This window comes from Pelodiscus sinensis, chromosome 6, assembly GCF_049634645.1.
Source record: "Pelodiscus sinensis isolate JC-2024 chromosome 6, ASM4963464v1, whole genome shotgun sequence".
NCBI lineage: Eukaryota > Metazoa > Chordata > Testudines > Trionychidae > Pelodiscus > Pelodiscus sinensis.
The window spans coordinates 20,608,670-20,622,095 of NC_134716.1; the positions used below are offsets into that span (position 1 = coordinate 20,608,670).

Sequence of the window (13,426 nt, forward strand, 5' to 3'; positions counted from 1 at the left end):
GTTAGTTAAAGAAAGGATTTGCATGGAAATTCTGGAAACACTTTGTCAAATCAAAAGCAATAGCATCAAGCTAGATTCCATGACCCATATCTAAGACTGATGTAATGCAATCATCATTTACAATACGCACCCACATAAGACTGAACAAGCTGAAGTATGGATGCAAGAACAGGATTTGTTGTCCAATAATATCCATCAGAGAAATCAGAGGTGGGAAAGTCCTGTCAGACCATCCAGTCCTTCCCCCTGCCAATCCAGAATTCTTCCCTGCAGTGTATATGCTACTACTTCATGCAGTCTATATTCTAACAGGTTTAAAGCAATCAGTTTTCCACTACTGGCCTTAAAAGGGCTCCTCCAAAAGGTAACAGAGTTTAGTGTTTGAATCAAACCTTGATTTGTGTTACCTGAATTCCAAATGACACAAAAAACTTTCCAGTTTTAGAAAACCTGATAATGTGTGAGGGGATTTGGGGACTCTGTCTGTACAAGTTATGTATCCTGGCTAATTCTATGAAATTATTACTATGAAAATTGCTGTATCATGAATGCACCTCTGTACATAAATCCACTGTAATTGGGCAGGATTGTGTCACTTCTCTGCCAGATCAGAAATCAAGGTGTTCATTAGAACTCAGCCACCTATCTAAGGTAAAATACCTTGGAAAGACGGGTTTCCTAGAGCAATGGAAAAGATACTTCACCTTCTTGTTTGAAAGAGAGAAGGGGATGTGGATGTTACCAAAATAGGCCAAAGACAAGTGACCAGAGCAAAAGGTTATGAAAGGAACTACAGGAAATTTGGGCAGGAAAAGGGGAGAGGACTGACTGGGTAAGGAAGCTGACCTAGGAGAATGGCTCCATGTTTCAGCTGAGAAGTCATGTGGCTGCAGAAAAAGTATCCTGGATCTCACACAAGACACTATCCACAGCAATACAGAATACACTGGATTTGCGAGGAAAAAGAAGCAGGAAAATGTATTTATTTTTGTATAGATGCATAGAATTCTCATGTGATTATGTCAAGTGCAGCAAATAGGGTTGCCAGATGGTTAAAACAAAAATACCAAATACTCTCTCCCCCCCCCCCCCAAAAAAAAACACTGGGAAAAAATTGTTGGGGGGAGGGGGAAGAAGAGGAGGCAGGGGAAGAACAAAGTTGTTCAGAACAAAAAACAAAACAAAACAAAAAAAAGGAACTCCAAGGACTTAAGATAAAACAGCATTAAAACAACATGTCCTCTTTAAGAGTGAGTGCAGGGACAGGGGAGTAGTTGAGCACTAAGATCCAGGGGAAGCATTGCTTCCCCTAGGTCTTTTGGCCAGCAGCCATTTCATGCCAGCAGCCTTGGGGAACCATGTAAGCATGGGGGCTGGGGTCAGGGGGCGTTGGGGATGTTGGGAGCCGAGGTGGCAATTGGAGGGAGAAGGCCAGGCGCTGAGTGTTTGTAGGGTTGCCAGGTGCCCGGCATTTTCGCCTCCTGGCCGGGGAAAAATTCAAAAAATACCAGACATCTCAAGTGTCCAGTATTCTCTGAACTTTTTTTTTAAACCGGACAAAAAGCAAAAATACCGGACTGTCCAGGTGAATACGGGACACCTAGCAACCCTAGCAGCAAAGTGCAGGGCTTCCATACAAACTGTACTTTGTGGCCCTCTGAAGAGGTAACACTCAAAGGTGGGCTTCTGGGAAAAGGTATGCTTCAGCCAGATACCACTGAAGACATTTGGCCACCATAAGCAAAACGTCAGCGTGCTACTCCCATAGAGAGGGTTATCAAGTATGGTACAGTGGCCAGAGCTATACAATTCACTAGGCATGGTGGTGAGGTACAATGGGTAGAGTTTTTTAAAAATGGTTTCTCAAAGCAATCTGTCACCGTAGGTACCTGCCTACTTTGCCTAGAGATAGAGCAGCCCCTGCCTTAGTCCATGGAGAATCTGTGGGCCAAGCACTGATTTTAGGGTCTGGGCAGGGAACCGCGAAGTCTCTGAACACCAGAAGTTTGCCTAGGAATTCCAATACAGAAAAAAGTCCCTGGGCTCTGTTCAGACTAGGAATGTAAGCAACTAGTCGACTATGTGATAAGCATATGCTTATTGGGTAGTCGACCAGTCACTCAACTACTCGCTTCCCCACCCCTTGCCAGGTCCCTCCAGCACTCTCTCTGGGGAGTAAAAAAAAAGGCAGAGGTGTAGTGGGAGACCAGGCACGAGCTGGGAATCAGATGATTCCCAGATTGCTCCTGGTCCACCCAGCTCTGCATCTGCTTTTTTAAGGTCTTAAAGAGACAGCAGGCTCTTAATACATTTAAAAAGCAAAGATGCAGAAAGCAGAATCAGGAGCGATCAAGGAAACAGCTGTCCCCGCTCACACCAGGTCCCCCAGATATGCCCCTACCTTTTAAATGCATTAAGAGCCTAGGGTCTGCTAATAGATTAAAAAGGCAGAGCTGCAGCAGGGTTAGCTCCCAGGCCATGAGCTAACCTTGCTGTGGCTCTGCCGTTTACCCCTTATCGACCAATCGAGTAGTCAATGGAAATTCCATTGACTGCTCAATTAGCTGATTACCCACAATTTTACATCCCTAGTTCAAACTCAAGAAGCTTAAAGTTCATGGGATCCAGCAGGTTGATCCCCTCAGCCATCTGGTGAGCTGTCCACAGGGGAAACCTACCCAGATCTGCTGTGTCAAATCCAAATACGAAACTACTAGAAGATTTACCCCATGTTGCTCTGGTACTTAATATTTTGCTGTTTGGAAAATAAAATGAAAATGTACGTGCTTCATTTAAATCATTTTTCTAGGATAGGGCTGGGAATGAGGAGTTCAATATGCAGGCTGCCCTGGGGGAGACAACTACCCCAGCCCTCTCTTAGCACAGCAGCTTGCATCCAGGTGAGAAGCACCTCTCTATGTCTGCTGGAGCTCCAGCAGGCACTTCTACGCCTGCTGTGCATGTACCCCAGAGCTGGGGCAGGTCCAGGTCCAGGAATGCAGCAAATTGTATGTCTTCCCCTCGCTCTGATGAAGAGGAAAAGCCAGCAATTTTCCTGTATGAATTGCAGTGGAAGGTTCAGGGCTGGAGCAGTTACAGACACGGGTGTATGCCCTCAGCTGGCCCCTTTCTCCTGCCTGGTGATTCTTCTCTCTCTTCAGTATGAGAAGCAATCCCATTCCAGGCACATCCCATTGTCCTGGCACAACCAAACCTTTACCCTGCTTTAAGAGGAAGCTGTATAGTCAATTTGGTGAGCCTAGCTCTTACTGTTTAGGAGGAGCTGTTGAACAAATAGACACAGACTCACTCACTCAAACATATAGTAGTTTTTTCTAGGCAAGTTAAGGTTCTCAAAGCAGACCTTCCTAGTATATTTCCTAAAGATTCCACTATGGATTCTGGACAGACTTTACAGACACATTCTTCTGATATGATCACATTTCACTTAGATAAGGTATTCTTCACTGACTGTTGTAAGCTAATGATGTATCATTGCTATGTGCTGTTAAAGACATGTCATATTTCACATTAGAAATAACTGCATTTCAGATGTGCAAAGTACTTCAAAAAACACAACAAAGGAGCAAGGCTGGCCCATAGCATTTCGGCACCTGTGGCGGGGAGCTCAAATGACACCCCCATACACCCTCACGCGGGCCAAAACTTTGAAAGCTCTCTTGTGCCCTCCTTCTCCAGCACAGCACTCCACCATCTCTGTGCATCTAGAGCAGAGAGAATACATCTGCACCAGCAGCAAACACAATTTTCTACCTGGGTCCTAGTGGCACCCTCCCCCCCAGTCTGGCACCTGAGGCAGCTGTCTCAGTTCTCCTCATGGTAGGGCCAGCCCTGTAAAGGAGGTATATAAAACTCACTGATCTGTTCCATCCCTAAACCCAGACAGTTGCTGGAAGAGTTTTGTCCTGGAACAGGCAAGCAAAATAGATCAGAGGATGAAGGAGCCTATACAAATAAGATACAGGATAGAATTTTACAGCATACATCCACAAATCCTGCCTATCATAAGAATCTGGTGAAAGAGGAGAAAGTTTGGCATGCTATATAGTCCATCTTTCACAAAGAATACAACTGGCACCTTGAGTAGTGGGGGAACTGAGGAGATGGATTGCACCCTCAGCAAGTTTGCAGATGACACTAAGCTAGGGGGAGAGGCAGATATGCTGCAGGGCAGGGATAGGGTCCAGAGTGACTTAGACAAATTGGAGGATTGGGCCACAAGAAATCTGATGAGTTTCAACAAGAACAAGTGCAGAGTCCTGCACTTGGGACAGAAGAATCCCAAGCATTGCTGGGGACCAACCAGCTAAGTAGTAGTTCTGCAGAAAAGGGACCTGGGGATTACAGTGGATGAGAAGCTGGATAGTGTGCCCTTGTAGCCAAGAAGGCTAATGGCATATTAGGGTGTATTAGGAGGAGCATTGCCAGCAGATCCGGAGAAGTTATTATTCCCCTTTATTCGGCTCTGGTAAAGCCATATCTGGAGTAGTGTGTCCAGTTCTGGGCCCCCCACTACAAAAAGGATGTGGACGCATTGGAGAGGGTCCAGCGGACGGCAACCAAAATGATTAGGGGGCTGGAGCACATGACCTATGAGGAGAGGCTGAGGGAGTTGGGTCTGTTTAGTCTGCAGAAGCGAAGAGTGAGGGGGGATTTAATAGCAGCTTTCAACTTCCTGAAGGGAGGTTCCAAAGGGGATGGAGAAAGGCTGTTCTCAGTAGTGACAGATGGCAGAACAAAGAGCAATGGTCTCAAGTTGTGGTGGGAGAGGTCCAGGTTGGATATTAGGAAAAACTATTTCACTAGGAGGGTGGTGAAGCACTGGAATGGGTTGCCTAGGGAAGTAGTGGAGTCTCCATTTCTAGCGGTGTTTAAGTCTCAGCTTGACAAAGCTCTGGCTGGGTTGATTTAGTTGGGATTGGTCCTGCCTAGAGCAGAGGGCTGGACTTGATGACATTCTGAGGTCTCTTTCAGCTCTATGATTCTATTATTCTAACTAGGTTCTATTTAATTTTATTTGTATTTCCTCATGCAGTCTACACCTGGCATTTGACAGCTCTTGCAGTGACAGACAGCCTATCGTGAGGAGGGCTTGTCCCTATCCAAGGAACTGCAACTTTAAGGGCTACCAGTGTACCCTGATGCCGTTTCCCATCATGCTTGAAACCAGATGTAATGACAGAATGAGTAGAAGCTCTTGTTGAGGCCCATATAGAGATTTCTGCATAGAGTGAGCTGGACATACAGTTTGCTGGGACAGTTATGATCCAGAATGGAAGCATGGAAGAATTAGAGCTTATCAAAGAAGAGTCACCAGAATTTTGTGTGTGTGTGTGTAATTGACAAGACATTTTATTTCTTAATCTCATTCTATCAACTAGCTCCATTATTTTGCTGAAGCTTTTAAAATACTCCACCTGGGGCAGACATCCCTTATCAAAAGTTTCAGCACAGTCTGAATTTAGCAAAATGATAAGCAACTGTGAAAACAGAGTCTTATAACGGAAACTGTCAGACAACCTTAACAATGGTTAGTGCTCTTAGGACAGCCTACACTAGTGGAAGTCGTTCCCACCTCATCTCATAATATAACAAGATCCCAAACTGCTATACAGTTGTAACCCTTCTGCCGGGTAGGCCTGGCTGGGTTCAATATCTTGGGGGGTCTCTCACACAGAACCAGCTCGAGCCCCAACCCAGTAATCTGGGAAATTCACACACCCATGGGTACCTCTGAGAGGCAATGCTTCCCCACTCGCAAACACTGAGTCTGAGTGTACGAAAGAAACATTTAATGAAGCAGAGAGAAGTCATACGGCATTAACTTGGGGGAAACACCACAAACAGAGTTCATAACCCAAACATGAGCTAAGTTCCTCCCCCCAGCCAAGAATCACCTGAAGTCCAAAGAGTCCGACACCCCAAAAGTCTCTGTCCCTGGTCCGTGCCACCCAGAGTCCCCAAGTTCACCCGCAGGGTTTCACCTCCCAACCTGGGTAGAAATGGGGGTGGCGGGATAGATAGGGAGCACCTTACGACACTCTGCCGTGCTCCACCAGCTGTCTCATCCCACGCCAACGGATGCTCCGCTGGTCGCCTGCCACCACTGCTCCTTGCCTGCTGCCACTCCGCACCATGCCGCTGATCACCGCTCCTCGCCTGCCACCACTCCTCGCCACGCCGCTGGTCACCACTCACGCTGCTGGTCACCTGCCACCGCTCTGCGCCACATTACGCCACCAGCTACTCTGCTGGTCACCGCCACTCCACTGGCTGCAATAGGTCTGGCTCTCAGCCAAACCAGTGATTTCAGCTCTCCATGATTTCAACTCTTTAGCCACCAGCTGGCCTGGCAAAGGAATCCAGCTTCTACTGGACTAGCAAAAAAAAAAACTCCTCAGGGAGTCTGCTTTAGGTCTGTCCTTAAATCAAAGGGGGAAAGGGGAAGGTTGGGCCAGTTTTATAGCTCACACCTGCAAGGTGTGAAGCAGGCTGACTCAAGCCCTTTAATCCTTCTGTCCAGCTCAGTTCACTCAACTCTGGAAGGGGGGAGGCTTGTTCCTCCAAGACCTCTAACCATGATGGTGGTGTCTCTCCTGCAAGCACTGGTGGCATGTTTTACAGTTCCCACATTTAGGGGTAGCATGATTAGTGACCCCCACAACAGTCCCAAATTATTTACAATTCTCCACATTCCATTCCAATACTGACCCTCCATCAGCCCTGGCTGAATGTGATTTACATAGCCACACCTCGTATTCTCTCCTGAGCTGTATTTACATATCAACAGTTAACAGTTAATTACCTTGCAGAGCTAAACAATTGTAGTGGGCACACCCACCCCTCCTTTTAGCTGGCTGATAGCAAGCAGCAGTTCAGCCCCTGCTTACACAGTAAAGCTCAGAAAGAGATATCATCTATTAAAGGGGACAATGTCTAATTAGACTGTAAGCTTTTCACAGCAGGTAGCATCTTTTTGTTTGTACAAGCACCTTGCATAATGGAGCCTTGATCAAGATCAACAATACACATACATTAAATTAGCCTTACAAATACTAATGTTTTACAGCTACATTGCTTTGCAAAAAAAAGATATAAAAAAATCAAGAGGGAGGTTTTGATAGCTAAGTGCTGGCTGACTAGATAAACAATGAGATTGTTATCCTCATAGGATTCCTTCTCCAAGTTATTTTAGGAAATAGAAATTGTCTTTACAACATCCTATAATATGTTTTAGGGCTAAAGTAGTTTGACCTTTCAACCCCTGAATTGTAACATGAGCCTAGTAGTCAAAAGCATATTGACAAGTGGATTACCCGAATTAAAAACTAGGCCCAATTTTAAGTATGTTATTCTTCTGTGTAGAGTAATACAAATCAACAGATCCTTGGAGTCGATTAGCCTGAAGTAAATATACTATGGAAAGGCAGCAAAGTTAGATGAAAGCTGCATAGTAAAAGGATGTCCTTCACTTTCAAGAATAGCTTCCTATATCACTTAGTTAATAGATAAAAATATCTAGAGCTTTAATAAGGATCTACAAATTGCATACATTCAGTGCCTAGTACAAAGCAAAATACAGTCCCTGCAAAGAGCAACCCCATTAAAAAAGGGGATGAGAAAAACAGGAAGTAAAATAAGGCGCATAAAAATTAAGTGGCTTGTCCAAAGTCACATAGGAAGCCTGTGGCAGAGCCAAGAATTGAATCCAGCTCTTGACTCCAGCACCATGACAGTAATGCTTTGACAAAGCTAAAGAGTCATTCTAGCTTCTTGTTCCTAAAAACCCCAGGAGTTAAAAATTGATTTTATTTTCTGTTACCTGACACTTCCAGCCTTAATTCCTGAAGGATTTTTTTAGACAATAAATAGTTTGATGTTATTTTCAAAACAATGTGGGGAAACAGAAGACTTTGTGTGTTGTCATGCTATGGTAAAGGTAATTCAATGATGTTCAAACCCTTGGTTCACAGTCAAGATTGCTTTTACGTTTAATGCAGAAAAATCCAGATATTTATGCATTATTCATGGAATGCTAAGAAACTGTAAACTGTTCAAGGCAGAGACTACCTTTTCATTGCCTGTGTGTTCCGCGTCTAGCACAATGGACCCTAATCTGCTCCCAAGACTCTGGCTATCATTTCACAAGGAAACAGCATCCTTGTGTTGAGGCGGCCCACAAGAAAAGTTGCCCACCAATGCAAACCATCCAAAAGTAAAATCCAAGACAGCCATACAGTAAAGAAGCAATGCCAGATTCTATATTGAAATTCATTTAGATAATGTAACAATGGAAATAGTAGAATTAAACATATAACAGCCAAAGAAAACTTTACTGCATTTCTGTTGCAGCTCTAACCCTCCCCTCTGTGACCTGTAGAACTGCTCCACACTCTTAGACAAGACTGGAACAATTGGGAGAAGGTGGATTGCAGAGGCGTAGCAAGGGTATTATGCTCCCAGGGCAAAGGCAAAATTTGTGCACCCTCACGTCACCCTCCAGTTTGGGGCCGGGCCCCTGCACGCAGTAACCCGCAAGCGGAGATGGAGGAGGGTCAGGCTAGAGGTGGAGAGGCAGGGAGGAGGCTTCAGCCGGCGGCAGCAGGCGGAGGAGGAGCAGGTGAGCCGAGGGAGGACAGGGAGAGCAGAGGGGAACTAAATTGGCATCCCCCCAGCGTGGTGCCCAGGGGCAACTGCCCCCCCTCTACCTCCCTTCGCGATGCCACTTGCGGATTGCTCATGCAAAAGCAAGAAGTTACTTTGATACACCCCAAAGAAAAGTTGCTTTGAAAGCAGAGGAAAGTCGAGACCCAGATAAACTGAGTGAGAGCAGGTGTACAGCAGCAGCATAAGCAGGGACAGAGCCCAGTGCCAAGAGGCAGATGTGACTGGTCTAGGGGCAGGACTGAGGAGAGAGATAAGGGAGGGTAGGCAGAGTTCCACCAGGGAAATCAGGCTAATGTGGCTTGTACATCAGGTGCAGGGCTTACTTTGTGTCTCCAGACAAGTCTCTTCCAGCATTCATGTCCATATCACGGTGTAGTCTGAAGACATTTACCAAAGCAAGTCACAATGTAAGCTCTGTAAGTGAATCAATACTGTAATAACATTTTGCCCAAATGCACTTTCGTGACACACTTATGACCCAGTCCAGAGAGGATCATGTGTCTTCATCTATACTTCCCTTATTTTGTCTGTGACACTGTCACCTTCACAGAATCTTCAGTGTTATTTCTAAAGCCTGGAAAATAACCTATACCTTAAAACACAACCATTAAAGATTCACACACCCAGCCAAAAGTGATTTCATTAACTTTTTGTCCCATTAGCACTGAATGGAGATCCCCTCTATTTCTTCCCCTTGACTACATTCCCTGAAATAAAAGCTGGATCATACAGTGAATCCATGATTAAGCAAAGTAAACTCCTTTGCAGGGAATGCAAGTGGGTGTAAAGTATACTCATGAGAAACCTATTGACACAGCTCAGTTCAGTATACTGCTCTGAGAAAATAAAACACTCATTTGAAAACACAGACAGGATACTACCAAAGTTATTCTGTGTCTTGGAAACATTTCCTTCCCACAAGAGGATAAAAACCTGCACTCCTGACACTCAGCAAAGCTTAATAGTATGCAAACTTTTATTAGAATGACATTCCCATCCTCCCTTCCTGAGATTTATAAAACTAACCTCAGTTTGAGTTCCAAAGACTTTTGCTAGGAAAGCATGGCTGCAATACAAGGCCATTTATAAAATGCACAAGATCGGCCATCGCTGATGTTAGTTGTGGCTGGGTAGGCAGAGAATGGATAGGAATGCAGAGAGCAGTGGGATCACAGAATGGGATCTGTTTGGACACCAGAGTTTATTAGAACTGACTATTATTTCATCTGTGTATTCTGAGGGAGGCCTGTTGAGGACTGGGGAGCCATTGTGGCACCATACAGAGAATTTAATGTCTTTGGTACCGGGACTATCTCCAGCTAACTGCTGTCCTATACAGGTTCGTGTTTCACCTTCATCCAAGCATCAAGAAGAGTCCACCTTCCTGGTAATAAGCACCCTTATTACCAGTGACCACAGGTGGCTCATCAGTTTTCCCCATTGGGAGAAATGTGTTTACATTCTGGAGTTTGGCTTGGGAGGGTTTCCTGGTTTCTTTTAACAAGACACACAACATAGCAGCCAAACATTCCATAGACAAATACGAAACTCGTTAGCTGCATGTTCCCCTTTACTGCAGCGCTTCGTTTCCCCACAGCTGTTCCCTGCCGGACTCAGGTAATCTGCGACTGTTGAGCCAGAGCCCTCACCCCCCCCCCCCCCCCAGCAGCGCCCCTCTTTGGCGGGATGAGCAGAGATCTGTCCTCACAGCCACCCGCGTGCAAGTTTCCAGCCGCGCGGCGGGACTCCCACACTCGATAGGTGAGCCCCTTGTCCCTGCTACAGGCCCTATAGCATGGCGCGTTGGAGAGGGTGGGCCCCCCTCGGGATATGGGTGCAGGGCGCGTGGGAGAGGGTGGGCCCCCCTCGGGATATGGGTGCAGGGCGCGTGGGAGAGGGTGGGCCCCCCTCGGGATATGGGTGCAGGGCGCGTGGGAGAGGGTGGGCCCCCCTCGGGATATGGGTGCAGGGCGCGTGGGAGAGGGTGGGCCCCCCTTGGGATATGGGTGCAGGGCGCGTGGGAGAGGGTGGGCCCCCCTCGGGATATGGGTGCAGGGTGCGAAAGGGGCGCTGCAGCCGTCCTGCCCCGGGAGGAGGCCAGGGCGCCCGAGGGGGTCTGGCGGTAACATGGGCTCCTTCAAAGCGGAGGGGCAGAGCCTGACCCGAGTTCTCCTGCGCCCGCCACCCCAGCCCGGAGGTGCCCGCGGAGCCCGCCAAGCGGCCGGGCTGGCAGCCGCTCCCTGCACACGCGGGGCTGCGGGCCGCGCTGGGGAGGAGCCCGAGTAGCAGCCCCGCGCGTAATGCCACCCGGCTGCCGGAGTCGAGCCGGCCACGCGGGAGCGCCCGCGGGCACCAGGGGCCGGACCCCCACCCCGCTCTTCCTCCCGCGCCGAGTCAGCAAGAGCCACCCCCGCCCGCGCGGTACCCGGGGCCAGCCGCCCGCGGGCGCTGCAAAGCAACTTGTCCCGTCTCTTACCTGCGCAGCCGAGTGCAGGAGCCACAGGGCGACTGAGAGGATGGGGGCCCGAGCCCGGCCGCGCTGCCCCCCTGGCGCTGCCATCCTCGCCCCCCGGGAGGGGGGGTCTGCCAGCAACCCCCCTCTCCTCAGCCCCCCTGCCTCAGTCTCTCCAGAGGCGCCGGGCGCTGCTGCTCCTGCTCACGCGCCAAGTGCCGCGGGGTCTCTCTGGGGCTGCCAAGGCTGGGTCTGTCCATGGGGCATGGGCTCGCGTGGGCTGCTCGTCCTGCCTCAGGAGGGCAGGGGGCTGGTGAAACGCTCGCTGTCAGGGCTGCTGGAAGGCGGGGAGCGGCAGACACCGCTCCGCCGCTGTGTTAATTTCAGGAGCTGAGCGCCTCGGACACATTGTTACTAAATTTATAAGTTTGCGGAGAGAGCGGGCGGCCGGCTGGGGAGGGACTGGCCCCACCTTGCGCGCCTTAAAGAGACACCGCTGCTTTCCCCCGGAGGGCTGGGGTTTTCCAAAAAGGCCCATAGTCACTCTACTTCACTTCACACCCCCCCCCCCAGTACCCTCATCTCGCTGGTCTACAGCTGCGCTGCCCACCCTGGTGCCTTTCTCACGGGATCCCCCTCCATGCCTAGCCAGAGGCTGTAGCGGGTTCCCACACCCTCGCCCCGAGCCGGTGGGGGTTCGGGTGGGAAAAGAAAGGATGCCAGGGGGGAAATTCACCAGCCCTGGTGCATGAGAAGTGAGAAAATGCAGCTGGAATTTCCAGAGGGAAAACAGACTATATCGAAGCCAATATCTAACGAGAGGCTCCTTGTTGTAAATCTTTCGTTTGCGATTGATCCTCGGTCGCAACGTTCAACCAGGGTGAGTGGGTGGGAGGAAAAACAAGGAATTTAAAATCATACAGGGAATCATAGCCCAGGAAATTATTTCAAATTAGCTGATGCTTGGCGCACAGCAGAGGCTACATATTTCTTCTTAAGAAGTGGGGCTTTTATGAGTCCTGGGAGAACCATCCCTTGTAAGGAACATTTAGCAGCTTGCAGAGAGAGGTGGTGAATTCCCAGGGGAGGCAAGGAAATCCCCTGGCTGCCCTGCCTGCAGTATGGTAATGGAATTTTAACAAGGGTCTGGCAGGAGCCTCTGAGAGCCCGACCTTATAGTATTTCAGCAGAGAAACATGTAATTGGGAAATCCATTGACCCTGCAATACTGTTTCCATGAACAAGGGGGATGCATATCCAGTTATGGAAACAAATAAAACAGTTTATCATCAGTGCAATAATTCACAGCTGCTAGTTTTCTTTATCTATGGAGGTAAAGGCCCTGTTGTTTTAAAGCACAGTAATTAAGGATTGTTGGGTTTTTTTCTCCAAACAAAGCTCACATTTTCACTTCATCCTTACAGTAGACCTGAAGAATCCCTGTTTCTCTCCTATAGTGTTTCTTGTTGTAGATGTTTTTCAAGTATGATATTACATCAGGTGTCCAAAGATCCCTGCCACAGAGTTCATTTTTATCTAGTAAGTTTTATAAAAGATTACCACACATGCCTTCCCATTTCTTGGCAGGATGGATGTAGTAGGAACCCATCATTCAACAAAATCTCTCCTTTAGCTAGTACACACCCTCATTAATTGCAGGGAGGTCTTGCACTAATTTAGAATCAGCCAAATATTAAAAAGGAGTAGCAATCAGTTAAAAAGGACTGTGATTTTGCAAACACACAAGTGCTTAGATTTAAGCATGTTGTGAGTAGTGCAATTGAATTCATAGGGATAGATAAGAAGCACATAGAAGCACAAGGGCGGGGCAGGCTTTGAAGTAAGATTCTCCTGGTCTGTTCTCATTGGTTGTACTTTCATAAGCAGCACTTGGGTCCCCAGTGATCCTTGCCTGCTCCCTTTGAAGTCTTTTGCACCTGTTCAACATTGTCGCAAAATGTTACCAGATCAGAATGGCAGTGTTGTATACTAGTGTAAATATCTTCACAGCATGCAAGGCAGTGGGGAATCAGATTCCCAGATGGCAATGCAAAGTCCCAGGCCTGCAAGCACTTATTCTTAACTTCAATTATGTGAACAGCAGCCTCCTAGTCTTCAAAGTGTTTATACATACCTATATATGTATCCAGGCACTTAACTGGAAGTAGTCTGCTTTGTAGAGGTGCTAATAAGCCTCAAATCCCACTGAAGTCAGCAAAGTGGATGCTCAGTATCTTGGAAAGTCATGTCATTTCTACTTAGGTGCCCTAACTATGGATTTATTAG

General features: G+C 47.7%; 1 protein-coding gene and 1 long non-coding RNA gene across 11 annotated transcripts in view; one reads left to right on the top strand and one right to left on the bottom strand.

The window, feature by feature from the left end:
* ADAMTSL1 (ADAMTS like 1) overlaps positions 1 to 11,677 on the bottom strand; it is a 707,788-nt gene extending 696,111 nt beyond the window's left edge. For 6 of the 9 annotated variants that reach the window (XR_012904618.1, XM_075931513.1, XM_075931510.1 and 3 more), the window contains exon 1: positions 11,165 to 11,677. Coding sequence is in view for 8 of the 9 variants with exons in the window: in XM_075931513.1 (XP_075787628.1) it covers positions 11,165 to 11,248 (84 nt within the window). In the remaining variant the exon portion in view is untranslated. The remainder of the gene's footprint in view (positions 1 to 11,164) is intronic. The other 3 variants (XM_075931516.1, XM_075931515.1, XM_075931514.1) reach the window with 1 other exon arrangement.
* The window catches only part of LOC112546928 (uncharacterized), a 137,655-nt gene continuing 134,459 nt past the window's right edge, over positions 10,231 to 13,426 (top strand). For both annotated transcript variants that reach the window (XR_012904620.1, XR_012904619.1), the window contains exon 1: positions 10,231 to 10,305. This is a non-coding gene — a long non-coding RNA (uncharacterized LOC112546928). The remainder of the gene's footprint in view (positions 10,306 to 13,426) is intronic.